General features: G+C 32.2%; 1 protein-coding gene across 5 annotated transcripts in view; it reads right to left on the bottom strand.

Annotated features, from left to right (window-relative positions):
- WWP1 (WW domain containing E3 ubiquitin protein ligase 1) overlaps positions 1-21,115 on the bottom strand; it is a 138,132-nt gene that overhangs the window by 28,340 nt on the left and 88,677 nt on the right. For 4 of the 5 annotated variants that reach the window (XM_031946951.1, XM_031946950.1, XM_023496382.2 and 1 more), the window contains 3 exons: positions 18,202-18,538; positions 13,159-13,254; positions 10,009-10,183 (listed from right to left, as the gene is read on the bottom strand). In XM_031946951.1, the coding sequence (XP_031802811.1) occupies positions 10,009-10,183; positions 13,159-13,254; positions 18,202-18,538 (608 nt within the window). Of the gene's footprint in view, positions 1-10,008; positions 10,184-13,158; positions 13,255-18,201; positions 18,539-21,115 lie in introns of those variants that run through there. The other variant, XM_031946952.1, reaches the window with a different exon arrangement.

Here is a 21,115-nt window from a genome sequence, read left to right as displayed (position 1 = left end):
TCATATAACTAGAACTTGAGACCTTTCATTATCTTAGTTACCCTTCTTTGTACATACTCATGTACATGAGTACATGCAGCCCCTGAGGAATGAATAAAACTCTCTAGGGAAGAATATTCAACAATAATCATCTCCCTAGTATTAGACATAATGGCTCTCTTCACGCAAACTAAAACTAAATTACAGATTTTTGATTTTTATATTGATCTTAGAGTTTATTAAAATCATCTGATTGTGGAGACATTGAGAACTTTAAGAGATTCTGTGAATTTGGAAGTAAGAAGGGAAAGAGAGAGAGAACTAAACCACGATATGTTAATAAAGACAGGTAAGTTTTGCAGAATGCTTAGCAACTAGGGAAATAAAAAAGCTAATCAGTTAATGTTGATGAACAGAGGCCAAGTTGCTGACTTAGTCCTCATGTAACTATAAGGAAAACAATCTGGACCTTAACGTAAAGAATAAATTCTAGAACTTAGAAAAAGTCCTTTGTTCTTTAAGGACCAAAAAAAAGAGTGAAAGACATAATCTCTTAGACTACAAAAGTTAAGGCTAAAAAAAAAAAACAAAAAAAACAAAAAAAACACCTCAGATGAATTCAAGGAGAAGGTACATAAGGATTTTTTTTTTTTTAAAGTAAACAGAACTTGTAAAATACTGGCTAGGAAGGCGGAATTCTATTCCTGCAAAATTCTAGAGTATATTATTAAAGGGGTGATTACTAAACATTCATTCATCAAGAAAAGGTTATGCCAGATGAGTCTCATTTTCTTTAATGACAGGATTACTAGCCAGGTAGACCAGTGGAAAACCAAATAGCTAACCTAAATTTTAGTAAAAATTTGATACAGCTTCATTTATTTTTCTTGTGGAAAAGATGGAATGATATCGATTACATAATTTTATATGTCCTTTCACTAGAGGTTATGAAGAGAAAGATTTCTATTAGAGCTAGTGCTGCTTTTTAGTCTCCAAGTCTCACAGAGAGACTCCTGCTGTAAATAAAGCCTTGTGAGTAGTTTACAAAATTCCTTTGATCTACAAACAACTCTATTCAACTACAAATATGGGACAAGATTTCCCAATAGATAAATGGTCTTTTTCAGAGGCAGAAATCCAAGCTATTGATAGCCATATGAAAAAATATTCTAATAACTAGAAAACTTCCAATTAAAACAATGAGGTTGCAGCCTGACAAAATTCTTAAAACAAAAGCACAAAAATGATAAATGTTTGAGCGGCTGCGGAAAAACAAGATATTAATGCATTGTTGATGAAGCTGTTAATTGGTTCAGTAAATCTGGAAAGTAATCTGAAACTCTGCTCAAAAAGCTATTTTATTGTGTTTACTCTTTGATTTAGTAATACTACTATCAGGCTTGTACCCCAAATAGAACCAAGAGGAAAAGGATCCACATATATAAAAATATTAATAGCAGCTATTTTTTTTATATAGCAAAGCATAACTGAATAAATTATGGCATAAGAAAACTATTGTACTATAAGAAATGATGAAAGGGGTTGGCTCAGAGAAATTTGGGAAAACTAATGAACTGAGGCAGAGTGACATGATCAGAAGAATAATAATTTAAATTAGGGGAAAATGGCATTATCTAAGTGCTTTGAAAATATCCCATTTAAATAACAAGAATAATATTATTTAGGCAAACAACCTTTAATGACTTAGGAAAAATGATTATTAACATAATGACCAACCACTATTTCAACCGACCCATGATGAATCATGATATCTAATTTCAGATATGGAATGGATAGATAAAAAAAATATATAGATTGAGAATCTTTTTAAAATGGTCAATGAATGAATTTGTTCTATTACTTCTAGCACTGTTGGTAAATGATTCTTTTGAAACTTGCTAATTGTTCTAGAAATGTTCTTTCTCAATTTTATTGCATATATATTGACACAAAGTTTTCTGATCAAACTGTTTTCTTTGTAAAGCTGAGAATTTCTTATAGTACTTTCCCTACTAGCATCTCAAAACATTACTTTTATTTACATGAAAATTATTCAGAAAAATACAGAAGTTAGGGTATTAGTACTAAATCTTTTACTCAAAAGATGCCTTTATTACTATTCAAATAATTCAAAGGTATTTTAAAATAAACACTATGGAACCAAAAGGCTAAGCACTCAAACATTTAGAAAAATGAAATTTTAAAAAATCAAGTAGCTAATAATTTTATTGAGAAACCTCTTATAATAGATAAAAAATATAGAAAATATTGCACATTGAATATTAAATGTTAAAGAAAAATCTAATCAAAATGATTTAATCCTGAAGTCATTGGGACATAATTTATGAACATTTCTTTTATGCCTATCCTTCAAAGTATCACAAATGTGCCGACTTCTATGATACAACACAAAATTCTTTTAAGTTTAGTTATCTGGAGAAAGATAAAATGTTATTGACTATCAAGATGAGTAATATCTGCTGATTTCATTAGTCTATGTAGAATCAGAAAATGGACTGTTTTTCAAATTATATTGAATCAGTTCTATATAATTCTATATAATTCCCAAGTTTAGTATTGGAAATGGATAATACAATTTATTGTTACATTTGATTAGCAGATTTTTAAAATCAGCTTTGTTAATCAATGTGTAATTTTTTAAAAAAGCAGTCATTACACTTTATCTTCAGAAATTTCTACAACTTTTAAATCATAAAGGCACTAAAGTTAGAACTAGTTTAATTTTTTTTTTTTTAAATCAGGATTACTTAATTAACATCCAAATAATTCACAAGTGATTTAGAAGATTCTTTTAAAAAAGTTTTTAACATAAAGAACATAATCACAACAAAATGTTAGCTGGACATATGTGTCACTTTATATAGTAGTATTTCTCTTAACCAATGTTCACAATGAATTGAGTTTCCGGGATGAATTAATTTTTCCCAGAAATAAAGGTTGTTCCTTAAAGTAATGAAATTTTAAAAAGTTAAACATTTTGATGAAAATTTTTCTAATACATATTATACTTTTTTGTTGTTGCTGTTTTAAACATAATTTGAAACATAATTCAAGGTCCATGATTACAATTGTTAATTATTACATTGCACTGTAATTCAGTTTTACTGAATTTTAAAATATGTAAGGAAGTCTGCCCCTACACTAAATGATTCCAAATTCCTAGGTTTTTCTGATTATTTTTTGTCTTCACTCTCTACTGTCGGCTGCCAACTTCTCATTACAGTTTGCTATTGGCTATTAGCTTCCTACAGTAACTTAGGAAAAAACATGAAGAAATTTAGAGGAAATCAGATAACCAAGATTACTATATGAATAATCTTAATTATATTCCCGATACTTAAGGCAACAGGCTTTTATATGCATGGATTTTGTGAGTTATTCTTTTTCCTAATCAGAATAATTTCTATTTCTTTTGAGTTTGCAAAACACACAGCTAAAGCAACTCTAAGTCTAAAGGAAGATAAAAGGATTTTATAAAAAAAATGATTTTCAGCATACTTTCCAGCCTTCAAAAATGACTAGCTTGGGAAAAAAATTTTATTGAACAGAACCTCAAAACATAAAACATACAAAAAAAGCAAGTGATTTAGCTTTTTTAACAGATTTGTCCCTGCACTCCCCCCTCTCCCTCTCAGTTTTCAACAAACTTCATATATGAACATTTAGGACAAAGAAAACGGCACTTGGGGAAAAGCAAAGAAAAGGGAATGAACATTTAAGTAACCACAATGCACTATATAACAATCTCTAAATGAGCAAAAAAGGAGACATGAACAGTATTTTTTGCATGAAATATGTACTTATTTTACAGGAGACTCTTTTAAATATTGAGTGCCTATAGTAGATTTTATTTTTATTTACTTTTTTATTTTATTTTATTTGCTGAGGCCAGTTGGGATTAAGTGACTTGCCTAGGATCACACAGCTAGGAAGTGGTAAGTAGCTGAATCCAGATTTGTACTCAGGTCCCCCTGAATTCAAGGCTGATGCTCTATACACTGCGCCACCTAGCCGCCCCTGCCTATAGTAGATTTTATTTTTCTAAAAATTCCATAAACAGATACATGTATACAGATATGTACCAAACATCTCTTAATTCTATTGCTCTTCCTTTCTTAATTAATTCTTATTTATATTTGCTGAATTGAACTGTATATATGTGTATATATGTTTAGTGTACCAAGGTTCACATAGGAATCATGGAATTTATGAAAAGACTATTAAATATTAAACTTGAATTGCTATGTAAAGTATTATTCTACTTAAGCAGTCAAGCTGACAAATCTTGTTTTTATAAAGTCCATTTTAAGGAAATTCTTATTAAGAATTGACTTTGTAATTACTTCAAAATTAGAGGAGAAAAAAGCCACAAAACACTTTTTTGAACTCTACTACTAATAAAAGAAAGAAAATTAGTCACGTAGTAATCATAATTCTTTGGAGAATTAAAGAGATGTAGGCACCCAATAACCTAACAAAATTAAAATTCTCCCTGTAATAATAACAACAAGATCACCACTGATATATCACTTTAAAAGGTTTGCAAATATCAATGCCATATGATCCTTATAATAATCCTGAGAGATGGGTACTATTTCTACCTCCGTTTTATACATGAGGAAACTAAAGCAGAAAGTGACTTGCCCAGAGTCACATAGCTAATGTATGAAGTTTGATATGAACTCAAGACTTTCTGAACTCTAGATCCAACATTCTATCCATTACAAACTCCAATGTATTACTTTAGAGATATCTATAGTTCTGCTTTCGAAAATCTGAAGAAAGATATGGACTAAACTTTATCTCATCTGGGGACAATTAAGGTTTCCAGATGTTTTGAGAACTGCTAAGATAGCAACTATCATAATCTTCAGACTTCCTGAAGGTCTTTACATAAGATAACTTACTGAAAGAAAGGTATCCATTGTAAAGCAGAAAAAAAATAAAAGAAACTAATTATAGAAGCAGTGTTTTTGCTAACATTAATGAAAGTTACAAAATATAAGTTAATATATCAATGAAGATAATACTAACTTCAGCTAAGCTTTAAGAACAGCATTAAGTGAAGGCAAAAATATGAAAAACTCTTCCTTAGATGATTAATCAATTTTCCTTCAAATATCATTTCTCAAAGCAACTGTAAGAAATTAGAATTAACTAACTTATTTAGTATTTATGCTTGAAAAAAAAAGTAGTCTTTCTTTTCTTCTGAGCGGCACAGGATCACAAATTTAGAGCCAGAAAATATCATAAGATCATCTAGTCCAACCATGTCATTCTGTGGATCAGAAAACTGAAGTCCAAAGATTAAATGGCACAGTTGGTGAAGCAAGGATTTGAACCCAATATCTCTGATTCTTTCTAGTTTAGCACAATGCCTCCCCAACATGAAGGCTATGAAGTACATATGGAACTTTCACTGAATAAAAATGCATTTCTAAATTACAAATATGACCATGAAATTATCATCAATACATCTGTTCAAATTCATAAATTACTGGAAAGATATGCTTTTAAACAGTCTTATTTTTAATCTGTTACAGAGACAACTACAAAAGAAGTAGAATATAGTTAAAGAATAGAAAACTGGAAAATGAATATTTAATAATCATATAATCTACTTTCTTTAAACCTGAATAATTTGTAATTACTTATTTTAAGTGAACTTTTGAAATTGTGGGTAAAACTGACTATAAGCCATGCTACTTATAGGAAAACAAATATGATCCAAAATATTCCCAAATCAAAAGATTAGGTTAGCAACAGATACTGATTGGCCTACCTAACTGGAGAGGCCCCTCACCAGCAGGTCATTTATCTCAAGTTAAACTGTTTTCGCCATAACTCAAAAAGACCCCAGTTTTTTTAAACTATGGTCTGCTAAGAGTAAAAAGATTGTTTCATTCAATTTCCTATTGTTTTTTTCTGTCTGTGGATGTCCTATCCCCTTAACTTTTAGGTTCTCAGTGCTTCTGTGTTGCACAAGCAATGAATTATCTCTCTTACCACCCCCTTGCCCTTTATTCCTCCTCACCCGTCATGAACCTACACTTCTAATTTTAAGCTTCTTTTTATGGATTGCCTTTCCATTAAAAGGAACACAATGTCTGGCACACAATAAGCTCTTAATAAACGTTTACTGACAATCCCTAGTTAAGATTCCTAGTCTCATAACAAAACACATTTCATCTAGGTAACAGGAGTAAATCAGAAAAAGTGGCCCTAATTCAAACTGAGACATCAATGTATGCTTGTTTCTTCTCATCATTTTTAGAAATTTTCTGGATCGTATTTCCATGACCCAAAATGAGTAAAACGCACTCCCTCGTCATCTCTGCCTTTGAGTAGAGTAGAATCTTTAATCTCCTTTAAGATTTGCCTCATGTGTAGTTTTCTACATAAGACCCATTCTAATGCGTCCCAGATGTGAATGCCTCTCCAACTTTAAATAATTGGATGGGAATCACATCCTTTTACATATAGGTGGCCCAGCAGATAAAAGCATGCTAATTGTGCAATTAGGAAGACCTGAGTTAAAATCCCACACTTCAGACATTTATTACTTGTGTGGGCCTAGATGTGACAGTATCTCTTGCCACCAACTCATTCAGCTATAAAATGGACATAATGCCATTACCATCCTCACTGTGTACAGAGAATATATATGTAAAGTGTTTTGTAAATCTTAATGTGCTAAATAAATACTAACTTACGATTTTTCGATATGTATTCCATATACATGCTAGACTGTATATGTACCTAATAGAAAGTAATACATCTTTAACACTGTGTTAAAGACATAACTTTATGACATTTGCTTTTTAAATAAAAAATCTGCTTGACCTGACTTTTGTCTTTGAATTCCCAAGGAATAGTGCAGTGCCTAGGACAAACATGGTGCTTAGTAAGCTGACTGATTAGGAAAAGAATCTAGGTTGGAATTTCATGTATTAAGCGCTATAGAAGGGTTCAAGGGAACCTTCTGTTTAACTTGAGAAGACAAGATCATAGAGTTAGCCCTGAAAATCATCTGAAAACAGGACATTGGTTCCAATACTTCCTCACTTTAGAGGTAAGAAAATGAAGTCCAGAGATGATAAAGGATCACAGAGAGACAGGACTCAAATTCTGACTTCAGATCCAGTGTTATTTCTATTGCTCTACTGCATTATATCTAACCACTTTTCAACTGTTCTTAGGTAATACAGGTCAGCCCAAGGAAGAGGAAAAGCACTTTTTTTGGTGGCACTCAGTCTTTTTTACAAAGAGCCTTTCCCAATCTCCACTAATGCTAGGACTTTTCCTCTATTACTTCACAGACTAGATGGTACCTGGTTGTTTGTAGGTTGTCTCCCCCACTGGACTGGAAGATCCTACAGAGCTGGTTTTCTTTGTAACCTCAGAATGCCTGACACATAGCAGAGACTGAATAATGCTTGCTGATTCTTTGCTCTAAAGAGGACGCATTACTGCACTTTTTTTTTTTTAATCTTCTAATAAGCTTGCTATCTGGAACTTGAAGTTCTTGTTTCTATCTTAATAAGGGGGACTTATTAAGAACAGGAACTGCCCCCAAATTACACTAAGCATTTCCTGAGACTAAGTCTGAGATTCAACTAATTGTTTGCCTCAGTTTCCTCATCTGTAAAAAAACAACAACAACAACAACAAATAAACCATCCAGAGAATGAAATGACAACCCTCTCCTACATCTTTGCCAAGAAAGCCACAAAAGGAGTCACAAATATTCAGACAAACCTGGAACAATGGAATGAATATATTAATTCCTCTGCAAGTTGCTATGCAGTGACTATGACATAGAGCTTTCAGATCTTTTTTGCTAAAAAAGTAAAAGCCTAAGTGCCTAAGACATTCAAAGCAGTTTCTTTCTCTGTCCTTTCTTCCCTCATCTTAAAATTGATCGAACAATCATTGCTTTCCTCATCCTACATCCTGTGGTTTTTCAATTTACTTCCCACACCCAGACACTATTGCTCCTTTGTATCCCCCAGATTTGGCTGTCAGGTCACAGAATGGAAGCTCTGAAAGAAATCTTATCATTATCCAATCAAATCCCCTCTTTCTACATATCAAACAAATAAGTATGGTTGTATTAAGTATGTATCAGGCCAGAGCGATACAAAAGTCAAAGTAAAACAGATTCTGCCTAAGAGATGAGGTAATATATACATGTATAAAACAAAGACAAAGCAGATAAAAGGCAATTTTGAGGAGGTGGTACTAGCACTTCAGGGGACCAAGAAAGGCCAATACAAAAAGTGCTGTTTAAATCAAGAAGGAAATAGTGGATTTCAAGAAGTAGAGGTCAGGAGTTAGAGAATCTCAGGCAAGGAAGTCATGGAGCAGAATGATATGTTGTACATGATGAACAGGAATTAGGCTAGATAGAAGAGTTCATATAAAAGAGCAATATACAAACAAGCTGGAAAGGCATATGGGTTCAGGTTGTAATGAACTTTCAATATCAAGAGTTTATATTTAATTTTAGAGGCAATAGGAAATCGTTAATTTTCTAAGCATATGGAGGACTATGGCCAAACTTGCACTATAGAACTTTGATAGCGGAGTAATGAGGGAGACAAGAAGAGAGACTTGATGTAGTAGAGAGACCAATTAGGAGGATACTGCAATAGTCCAGGCAAAAGATATAAAGAAGAACTGAACTTGACTGATAGCTATGTAAGTAAAGTGGAAAAGACTAATACAAGATAAGTAAAGAGTCTTGTCCAAAGTTACATAACAAAACAAGTGATAAAAGAAAATAAGATTGGCTTAATGGCATTGAGTCTAACCAGGCTTTTATCAAAATACCTGACACTTCTATAGTATTTTTAAAAGTTTTATAAGGTATTTCACATATGTTTTCTCAAATGAGCTTCACAAAAAGCCTGCGAAGACTTTACACTGGGAATTATTAATCCTCTCTTTAAAGCTGAAGAATTGAGACTTTGGAGAATTCAAAGTAGCTGATAAGTGAGCACCCAGAGAGAATTCAAGCTGAACTCTTCTTTACTCCAGTATTTATTCTAATGACTGATAAACCATGATTATTTCTTGAGTAGCCTTGGTTCGAGATCTCTTTACTTACTTAGACCACTAAACCAATATCTATACCTAGAAAAAAAAATGCCCTGTCAAGCTAAGTCCCATCAGACAAAGATGTTGTCTGTTAATACTTAGAATGTATATCAAAATAATTAAGTTGTCAACATGAATGGAAAGGGAGAAAATTTTCTTATAACAACAAAGTAAAAGGAGAACCTTATATGGCTTGTAAAAGTACCAGATATTATACAATTTTTGGTCATGCTGATGAGGAACTTATCTAAGATTTCATTCTTTATTTTATAGGTTTATTCAATAACTTACAGATTTACTTGATTTGTCTTAATTAACACTTCTTTAAAATGTGTTAGATTAGTTGCAAATAGTATTGCAATATTAAAAGTCATTTCCTGTACAACCATTTTTCTTCACCTGCTGCTTATGTAATATGGTCAGCTATTTATACATTATTAATGGGGGAAATATTTGTCTGTATACATATTATGAAAGTGTTTAACTATTTTATGCAGTACAGCAATAGTTTTTTAAATGGCATTCTTTCAAACTGAGAATTAACTCTGAAGAAACATAATTATTTTTGTATTGTAAAGGACAGACACAAGATAAAAGAATTAATTTTTACAATAAAGAAATAATCTAAATACCTTCACAGTGGGAATAACTTGTTCAAACAAAATAAATGTGGTTAGAAAACAAAGAAAGCAAGACCACCCACATTTCTAAAAAAGCAATTTTTGTAAATATATCTTACATACACACACACACACACACACACACCAGAATTCAAGTACCTAAAATGAAGATTATTCAATTAGTTATTGTTCTTTAAAAAATCAAATATCTAATAGCTTAATGAGATAAGAGAGTAGACTGAAGAAACAAAACACCTGGGAAAATGTTATTTTATAATATTCTAATTACCGAATAGAGGTATCGTTGGTTAAATTGTTGCATAGCTCCTTGAAGCTGGTTACGTTGAGACTTCCATTGTTCAAAGTTTCTGACTGATTCCATAGTGGGTCGTTGCCATGTTGTTGTTCTGGTGTTATGGTCCACATAATAAACTCTTCCACGATCATCAACTCTTCTTTCCCAACTTGCCCCCAAAACAAAACAAAAAAGCCCCCAACCCCCCACAATATGAGAAACAAAATCCTTTATTCTTAAAATTGTTGTGGCTTATGCTGCACTTAAAGCATTTAAGTTCAAGCTAAAGTTTTAAAGAATTAATGAAATATAAAATTTCCAAAATAATATAACCCTCATAAAAACTGGTAAAGATCAACTTGGTATTTGTAGGGAGATGTTGTCTTGTGCTACCATTTTATTACAATTTTTTGGTTATTAAGTAATATCAGGATCATCTAAGAGATCACAGACTCACTAGTCCTAATGTAGCTTTGATTTAATCATTATTTTCATACATTAAAGAAGAAAACAAGTATGTCTTGAGCCAATTATTGTGCTATATATAGAAGGATTTACCTTAATGAGAAAATTTTTTAATATATCAGCTATCAATATCTAAATGTCACATATTTGAAAAACCATAGCCATAAAGAAAATTGTTCCATGCCAAAAAGACAGTAAATGTATAGGATAATTTTGTCCAATATTTTTCTGAGTGTCTGTCTTTAAGCAGGTACAAGGGACATAAAGCAAACTAAAAAAAAATGTAAACAAAAGAATAAAAGTATGTATAAAAAAATTAACAGGATAATTTTAGCAACAAATCAAAATTTAAATTAACCTATGTTACACTGTAGAAGTAACAAGCTTATTCCACATTCTGTCTTCCTCAAACTGAAGATGATGAAGTTACCAGTTAAATATTTAAATGTTAAAAAATATTGTAGAACAGATGTATCAAACTTCCAACCCACAAATCTCACAGATGGCCCAAACTAGATTTAAAAGTAATTGAGAAATGTTTAACAAAATAAATAAAAATACATAGAATTCCACATATTTAACCTATATCAAATTGCTTGCTATTTTGTAGAAGGGGAAAATAAAGCAGGGAAGAAGAAAAATCTGGGATACAAAATCTTACAAAAATAGCTACTGAAAACTATTCTTATGTGTGTTTGAAAAAATAAAACACTGAGAAATAAATAAAATATAATACAATATGTATAATGCTAACTTGTGGCTTTCAAAGTCAACATAGAGAGACAGGAATGTACTTTTTGAGTCTGACATGACTACTGAAAAAAAAGTCATAGATGTCAGACTGCTCCAATATCATATTGGAGAATTACTATGTTTACATTTCAAATCCTTCTTAATGCCATCTCTGTGACAGAGACAACTGAGCAATTCAAAATAAGCTCAATTTCTTCATTTGCAAAATTAGAGGGTTACACTAGATGAAGATTTCTGAAGTACCTTCCAATTCTAAATATATGACCCTGAGTCCATTTTACTTTGTGCTTTGCTCGCATAGCACCCAGTAGTGCCCTGATGTTTAATGATTTTTTTGTGACATCATTTATCTAACAATCATCAGGGACACACAGTAATATTCACTAAAGAGGTTAATTCTAAGTGAAAAATAACCTAATAATGGAATGGAGAAGTGTCATTTCTACATTGCTCACCTATATCACTTTCCAATCCCTTAACTCTTTTGAGCTTCTATTTGGTGTTGTTCTGTAGTAGCAATTATTTGGAAGCTTAGGTAGTTTTGTTTTAGAGAAGAAGGGTGCACATGGAAAAAAAAGATTTGAAGAAAAATGCTACCTTTTATTAATATCATAAACAACTAGTCAGATGACTTCCTTAGAACATGATCATTATGTGGTCTAGAAAAAAAATATATTTGTGAGATTTTCTGTAATCATCACAGGCAAAAGCACTGTTTCTATACAATATCTGCTAGAATGATATAATTATTCAAACAAATACTTGAGTGTCTACAAGGAAGAAATTTTTGCTAGGGACTATGAAAGCTTTAAAAATAAACTTGTCATTTGAATGAGGAAGAGAAAAATAAGCATATAAGTAAACAAAAATACAGGAAATACAACTTCATTAATGCAACATACATCCTGTATGTAGTAGGACCTGCATCCTACAATAGGACTTAGGGATAAAGAGATAGATAGCAGTTAGAGATTCTTAACCTCTTTATAGTATGGAACCCGTCACTGACAGTCTGAGAAAACTTATGAGACCTTTCTCAGTTTGTTTTTAAATGTATAATATTAAACACTTAAGTTACAAAGAAAACCAATTATTGAAATATAGTTAGCAAAATTTAGAAATGGAAGAGACTTCAGCCCATCATTTCACAGATGAGGAAACTGTGGCTCTGAGAAGTCATTAAACCTATTCAATATCTCAGAGGAATTAATGGCAATGTTAGAATTTGAACCTAGGTCTGCTAACTCTAAATTCAATGCTCTTTCATGATAGAGATAACATTTGAGCTGAGTATAAGGTAAAAATTCTATGTGTAAAGTAGAGCATAAAAACCATGGCAAAAAAGCACAAGGCAGATCAGTTTGGGTAGAATAAAAATACAGTAAATATGGAGTAGGAGTTAAGGTTGGAAAGGTATGGATCAGATAGTAGAGGGCCTTGAATATCAAGTCAAGGAGTTTGAACATCATTCTATTGGCAATAAGGAGCATGGAAATTTTTTTATCAATTAACTTATGATTGATTACATTTGTGATAATAGTATTTTACCCATAACTAAGTTTATCATTGACCTGACTTAGTTTGGTACTTTTAAATGTAGCTGTGAAATAATGTGGTTCATTTGACTCTGAAAATGCATTTAAATTCAGGTACTCTTAAATAGAAAGCTATCATCAATTTTAAGTAACCAGGACAATACTCATTTAAAACGTTTAAAATTGCCATTTAAAAAAAAAAAAAGTTTTCAATCTCAGAAAAACCTTAAAAATATTTAGCTTGACTTAAAACTTAAACCAGTTTATCATAAACATAGATTATTAATTAATGATGCCTTAATGGCAGAATAAAAATTAATTTTTTGAGTGTACAAAATGTGAATATCCATATTGTTAAATGCCATAAAAATATGTAAAGTATCTACATTACCCTGGTGGTAAAGGCTGTGGTCTCTCCCATGTTGTAGTTCGTGTGTTATGATCAACATAATATGTCCTATCATGAGGATCTTTTCTCTGTTCCCACCTTTGAATAAAAAAAAACCAGTTAAAACATTATGAAAACATAACCTTCTTGTAATATAACAATAAAAAAAATTTACCTAAAAGAATTATGAATACAATCTACCAAAAAAGCTGAAACTTTTTATTTATAGATACTTTCTCCCTAAATTCCACAGTTATGCCTCAATCTTAAGTATTTCTTTTGCACTGATATTTGTTGTCTTAATTGAAAGATATGGGAAACTCATAATAACAATGTCACCTTTCTTTTTATGAAGTTTTTACATCACCTCATTTGTGAAGTGAGGACTGCAAACCAAATACCATTATTCATTTTACACTAGAGGAAAGAGATGCGCAGTAAAATTAAGAGACTTGCCTGATGTCCACACTGGACTTGGTATTTAAATTCAGAACTATGACTTAAAATTTAGTATATACAAAACAGAACATTAAGAGAATTAAAAATATTATAGAAATGAAAAAAAATTTATCAAATACTTCTAACTCCTGTCAAATCTGGCATCTAGCTTAATTTCAACCACTAAATACCAAGAAATGATGTTGTCAATTTAAGCCTGAAGTTGAAAAATATGACACTTTTAAATACTATTAACAGCAATGACCTAAAACTGTCACAAGATGGAGATGCTGCTCCACAAAAATCTATTCCCGATATATAGGAAGGAGTATACTTGTTATTTTCACTCTCTCAGCCTGTTCTCTCCACCTTCCTGAAGTTGTGAGTTATTTTCCATTCCTTTTCCATTGTATTAGATTCATAGATCTTTTAGAGTCAGAAATCATTTTTATGTTACAGAGGGGAAAACTAAGGCCTACAGATATAAGGCTTGGGCAAAGTCACCAGAGGCAGGACTTGAATCTAATTCTTTGAACTCTACATCTAGAGCTTTTTCTACTTTATTTCCTACTAAATAATACTTAGATCACTTTTTCATGTTTATTAAATACCTACTGTGTGCCAGGCACTGTGCTAAGCCCTAAAAATAAGAGATAAAAAGTCTCTGCTCTCAAGGAGATTAAAATCTAATGAGGGAGTCAATGATATATAAGATAAAACATGAAATAATTAACAGAGTGAAGGCAGTAGAATTAAGAGAGTTTGCGGAAGGCTTATAATAATAAAGATGGGATTTCAGATGAGACTTAAATGAAGCCAGGGAGATCAGTAGTGACAGAGGAGGAGGAACAGTATTCCAGACATAAGAGACAGTCAGAAATATTGCCCAGAGTGAAGAGACAGAGCATCTTGTTCATCTACCAGCCAGGAGGCCAATGCCACTGGATTAGAATACATATCAGAGTATATAAAGTATAAAAAGGCTGGTAATGAGGGACAAGCTAAGTTACAATGGGTTTTAAATGCCTTACAGAGCATTTCTTATTTCATATCTTGCAGTCAATAGGAAGCCCCTGGAGTTTTGGGTGCGGTTAAGGGGATACTGATTGGACTTGTACTTTAAGGAAAATCATATAAAAAATGTCCTTTATCATTATTCTCTCTTATCATATTGTACATAAACTCTTCTCTGAACATTTAGATTTTACATATTGGAAAAGAAGAGGTCCAAAGGAAAACGCTAAAGAATGGCTTAATAGAATGGCAGATGACAATAATAGTCAAGGCAACAGAGGTACCACAGTCTCTCTCATGCCCAGTGAGTTCATTAATTTTAGTCAATACTGAGCCAAACAATTACTATATCTGGAGCAACAGAAAATGGTGGTCAAAGAAAGAAAAATTCTTTAAAATTATTACCATAATATTTTGATAGCTCTTACTTAATAATAAAACTAAATGGAAAAAGTTTTAAAAAGGTTCCCCTTTACAGATATTTTCCTTAGGAATGTAAAGCACTTTATATGTCAAAAGGCTAGATAAATAAAAAGTTACAATTATAAACATTTTTTAAAATTACTATTCTAAAAATCTAATTCTGTATCTAACAAAAACAATAAGACACCTAAAATTTGTCCAGTCAAGATCATATCTTAAGCACATCTTAAACATTTTCAATAGATTGTGGTTTAGCCTCTTCTGTTGTTGCTGAGTCACTTCAGTTGAGTCCAACATTTTTGTGCCTCCATTTGGGTTTTCTTGGCAAAGATAGTGGAGGGGATGCAATTTCCTTCTCCAGCTCATTTTACAGATGAGGAAAATGAGTTAAAGAGGGTTAAGTGACTTGCCCAGGGTCACATAATTAGTATCTTGAGACCACATTTGAACTGAGATTTTTTTGACTCCAGGGCACTGCACCACCTAGATGCCCCTGGTTTAGCCCTAGATTTTTAAAATTTATATTCTGCTTCCAATTTGCTTTTGTAACATTTTCAAATAAATGAGTGACTCATCAATCAAACAATATATCATTTCCTTATCTAATTTTCTCTTGAAAATTCACCCCTCTCTCCCAGTTATATAGCTTTCTTCAAAATTTTCACCAAATTAGTTATATTCTAATGACAAAGCCTTCTAGAGTTCAAAGTTACCTCCATGCTGTAAAGAGGCATTGAAGAAGGATATTACTAAGGTATATTTAAAAAAACAAACAAAAACACTCTTCTAGTTGTTTTTAATCCTCCTATTTTGTTTAGGCTCATGATTTCATTATTCTAGATGGAGACAGGATTCATATTTTATTCATGATGATAGTTTATGGGATAATATTATAAACATTCTGCCTCATTAACTTTTGAGAAACGTCATCACAAGGGGAAACTATTTCCATAGAGATACATTTTCAAGTTGCCATGAGAAAAAGGGAGGGGAAAAAACAAGTGGAGAGGGAAATAAGTATTTGGGCTCTGAAAACTTAAGGTAAATGGAGAAAGGGAAAATAATAAAGAGGAGGAACTAGTTATAACAAGATGAGGTCAGAGTAGTTTTAACTAATCAGTTGGGGTTATAAGATACTAATGGACTTTGTTAACAGTATATTAATGACATTACTAAAAAACAATTGTTAGTGAAACAATGCAAGCTATGCTATTTTTCTCTTGAAATGTGATGAAATTCATTATATAAAAAACCATTAGTAGAAAATAAATTAGGAAAAAAACAGTATCTAGTGTCTACATACATAGGAATCGGTCCAATAATTTAAATTAATATCATAAAATTAATTTATTCCTTGTAACTTGAAACGTATAACTAAAGCAATTTTTTTACATTATAAGACATTACCTATTAGGAAGAAAACTGTCTATTATTCAGGTAGCAAGATAATCAATTTGGGAGCATATTAAAATGAAGATTTCTTCTGGTTGTGGTTTGTACTAGATGATCACTGAGGTCCCTTCAAACTCTCAAACTTTCAAACTCTGGGATTCTGTGATATAGTGAGAAAAGCCAACTGGTACTGAAAGTTAAGGGACCTGCATTAATAACTCTGAACTTACCAAACTTATGGCTTTAGGTAAATCACTTCACCTCTCTGGGTTTCATCTATAAATTAAGTAGTTGGAATAGAATCCTAGAACTTTAATGTAAGGGACAACAAAGAATTTCTATACCCATCTTTACACCTAACTTGAATCATATCTTTAACACTTCTGATAAATTAGTTATCAAGCCTTTTCCTGAAAACCTCCAGTGTCAAAGAACTCACACTACTTTCTAAGATATTCCATTCTATTTTCTGATCTCTTAATTGTCTGGAACTTTTTCACTTTGTTCAACTGAAATCTGCCTTCCTAGAAATTGTGCCCATAAGTCTAAGCTGTGCCCTGTGTGCAACTTTTAAAATTTCTTCTATTCTTAAAATAATCTTCTGTAAATTTAATATAAGAAGCTTTTTATAAGAAATCAGTACCTATCATCAAAAAATGGAGACTGCCTGCCTGGTTGTATCAGATAAACAATGTACCTTAAGTGAAGAAGAAAACAAAAATTCCAAAAGATAAAGGCTTGAAAAACCTATTAGATGTTGAAAATGTTGCCACTACAGTCAGCTATTTTAACAGCTCAGAAGAACTACACTTGAATTTTTGGACACCTAATTTTTAAATGAAGTCAATGGGAAAACAGAGTTTGCTTTGTGGAGAACTCTTGGAACATATTCCATACAATCATCTATAAAAGCAAGAGAAACCATTTATTTGGTAAAACCTCCAACAACAATAGTATGTATGATTTAGTTTTAGACCTAAGTAAGAATTAGTTTTAATTTCTGATGAAAACAATACGTTCCTTAAAAGTATTTTCCCACCAAATTTGGCAGAGTTTAACAAACATGAATTAATCTTTCTTTGCCCAATTGAAAATTCTGCCACAGTTCCAGCTCATTTGGAATATAGTAGAAGATCAGATTGACAGTATATTGGCCCTCAAGTATATTCTGGGAGGTTTTTCATTGTTTTCAAGTGAAACTTTAATAACTGTTACTTGTTGTAATTTAATTTCTACTAATAGAGTTTGAAAATTGCAGTTAAAAGTCCAAATAGCTATTTTATTACTTTTCTTCTAACTGGCTAACTATATTTTGGTATTAAATAGACTAGGATTGAAAGAATTATATTAATGTAAAATAGAGGATTTATAAATAGCAAAAGCTCATCATCTTTTTTTACTGAAGAACTACATTCAAAGCATCAACATATCCAGAATAAATTGCTTGTAGCATTATTTTTTATTATGAAAAATTATCATTAAGGTAAAAGTTCTTAGGAGTTCTAAAACTATAGCTTTTTTGATTCCCTTGTTCTCAAAATTCTCTTTTACCAAAATATTACCTTTTTATTTACCATTTTATTTTTATGAAGAGGTCTATGAGATAAATCCAATTGTGGTCTGTTTTAATAAATACATTTCAAATGTGCAACTGAGTCAATAACTATTCTTAAATCAAACTTTTTATATTCCATGTTTTAAATATATAAAGTAGTATAAATACTTGATGCTTGCATCAAATATCACCATATACATTACTATCAAAAATCTCCAACATACCCTGGTGGCAAAGGTTCTGTAATGGAATTTCCAGGCTGTTGCCTTATAGGTTCTTCAGGTACATTAGACTGTCTTGGTTTGGGGGCATCAACAGCAGAACTATTTTTAAAATTAGAGGCAGAGTCTACAGTATTTAGAGTTTCTTGTACCATTTCTGCACTGGCTGAAGCAAAATATGTACTATTTTCAGAGCACTCAGGAATTTCTTGAATTATAGGATCTGTAGTAGTAACAGTATTAGTGCAATCAGTAGATATGGGAATTTCTTCAGATCCTATTACAGTCCGAAGATCAGGGGCATTATCAGCTGCTGCAGATGAAGATGACTCTCCATTAACTACAAAATAAAAATTAAGAAATCTGTATCAAGCAACAACAATGCAAAATCAAATACTACACCTTATCAAATATTCAATTTATATAAAATATTGTACTAAGTGACAAAGAAGAATGCAAATGTGTATATATACATAAAACAATGACCCAATACTGGACTACCTAAAAATTATAACCAGTCACCCCCATATAAATGGATACTTTATTTCCAATAATCAGAATTTAAAACTGCCCCTTCTGTTAGACACAAAGACAAAGTAAAACAAGAATCCACCCATCACCTCCTGAAAAAAAACTCCAAGAGCTCCTAGTAATGCCGTGGCCAAATTTAAAAGCTTCCAAGATAAAGTAAAAATACTATAAATAGCCCCAAAAGGAAGTGATGAAATGTCAAGAAGCCAGAATCACACAAGATTTAGAAGCTGCCACTATAAAGGAGAAAAGTTTTGAAAATGCTATTCTTAAAAAAAAAAAAAAAAGACAAGCAAGAGACCTTTAACAAAATTTGAATATTTCAAAAGGCGAAACAAAAAAGATGAGAACTGAGGAAACATTTTGAAATGCAAGAGTAAAGAATATCATTAAGGTAAGGTATCAAAATATTTGTATATTTGATAAGTCTGAAGAGCCTACATAGGATGAATTATTTATAGGCTAATTTAGGGAAAAGAAACTAAGAGTCTAAGCAGTACCCTAAAATATTAAAGTTCAGTTATTAAGTCAACGAGCATTTATTATGCATCTGTTATATGTGAGGTATTATACTAATATATAGGGAAGATACAGAGAAAGGCAAAAGCCAGTTCCTATCCTCAAGAAGCTCCCAATCTAATGGAGGAGACAATAAGCAAAGTACTACAAATGTATACATAGTAAATAGAAAATAATTTAAAGAGGAAAGACATCAGAATTAGGAATGGGAAAGCCTTCTTTTAAAAAATGGAGATTTTATTTAACACTTGACTGAAGTACAGGAAAATTAGTAGTCAGAGATGAAGAGGGAGATCATTCCAGGAAGCAAAGGCAACAAATGAAAATGCTCAGCACTGAGAAAAGAGAGAATGTGTTTTCTGCAAAACAGCAAGGAGGATAGTATCATTGGATTGAAAAGTAATGCAGGGGGTAAAAAGGATGTAAAAGAGAGTCTAAGGTATAAGAAAACTAAAAGGGGAGAGGAAGCAGAAAGTAATGAATGCAATTGCCCTCAGAGGTGTAAAATGCCTGAGGGCTATGAAAACCAGTTTTAAAAAAGAATATGGAAGACAGATATCTTCAAGGGACTGACCACCCCAAATGACCCAAGATTGGAGCAAGTTTGAAAAATGATATAGTAGGAGGGTGATATGGGGGCAGGGCAATCTAATGGAGAAGAAAGAATAAAAGTTGACAGAATGATGATATGTGAGGAGTCTTTTGTCCTACTTTCATGGTTTTAGGAGAAGGAAATCGAAGAAAGGCGAGTATGGTAGGAAGGAGAAAAGGGAACTGGATCTCACAGAAGTACATGAAATGAAAAGTATTCAAAGATGGGGAAAAGGCGATATAAAATTGGCATTTCATAAACTTTCATCCGAAATGGACAAAAGAAGTTGGAAGGCATTCACACAAAACAACAAGGAGAAAGGGAGAGAAAAGAGGAAGACAAAGGATAGTTAAGAGACTAATTGTGATAAGCTTATTAGCTTTCTATGTTAAGAGCCTTCCTGATCAGATACAAGAAATCCTTTGACTGACAGTTCCTGCTTAGGCTAATTGATTTAGTGGGTACAAGAGGATACCTGAAAGGGTAAAGTGCCAAGACCAAACAGGATATGATTTTAGGGAGAGATGGGGAGTCATTTGCATTTGGTTTTATAAAAATGAGCTCCTCTAATAGCCAACCCAAATATGGATACATGCAAGAAAAGGGGAAGAGTTCCTAAAGGAAATGAGTTTGACAGAGTGGATTTATTCCTCTCTGTCTCCCACTCCCTCAGTCAAACCCTGTCATATTATGCATATGCAATTAGAGGTTCCCTCTGGGTAAAGTTCCACCAAACTGGCTTCAGACCTTGGCTATGGGCCTTCCCCAACACACTATCATACATGTATGGAATGATCAACTGCTGGAACTTGAGAAGGATGCTGGGATAGTTGTGGCTTAGGCAAATACTACTGTCAGTGTAAATGCACACTCTGGGAATGGAGATGCTGTAGAGCCCCAGGATGCCTTGCTAAGTAGGCAAAGCAGGCTGGTATTATTCCCAGGAGGGAGATTTAGATGTGGCTCCTAAAAAAAAGGGTTTATAATAAAGTAATTAATGGCAAACCACTCCACTATCTTTGCCAAGAAAACCCCAAATGGGGTCACAAAGAACCAGACAGAAGTGAAAAAAGACTGAACAACAGCCATAAACATAAAACTGAATTAGATAATTAAGCTCTGGGCATTTGATATATAAGAATGGACTTTTCTGGAAATTGTTCTGGCTAATTCTCTCTGAATCTTCCTTATTCTTTTCTTGACAACGAGTTGCCTTCAGCTCAAGGTGGTTATTCCCTCAAAGGGCTTCATATAATTTGGAGAAGAAGTAGGTTA

This window comes from Sarcophilus harrisii, chromosome 1 (assembly GCF_902635505.1).
Source record: "Sarcophilus harrisii chromosome 1, mSarHar1.11, whole genome shotgun sequence".
In the NCBI taxonomy this organism is placed as follows: domain Eukaryota; kingdom Metazoa; phylum Chordata; class Mammalia; order Dasyuromorphia; family Dasyuridae; genus Sarcophilus; species Sarcophilus harrisii.
This window is presented reverse-complemented; position numbering and strand designations above follow the sequence as displayed.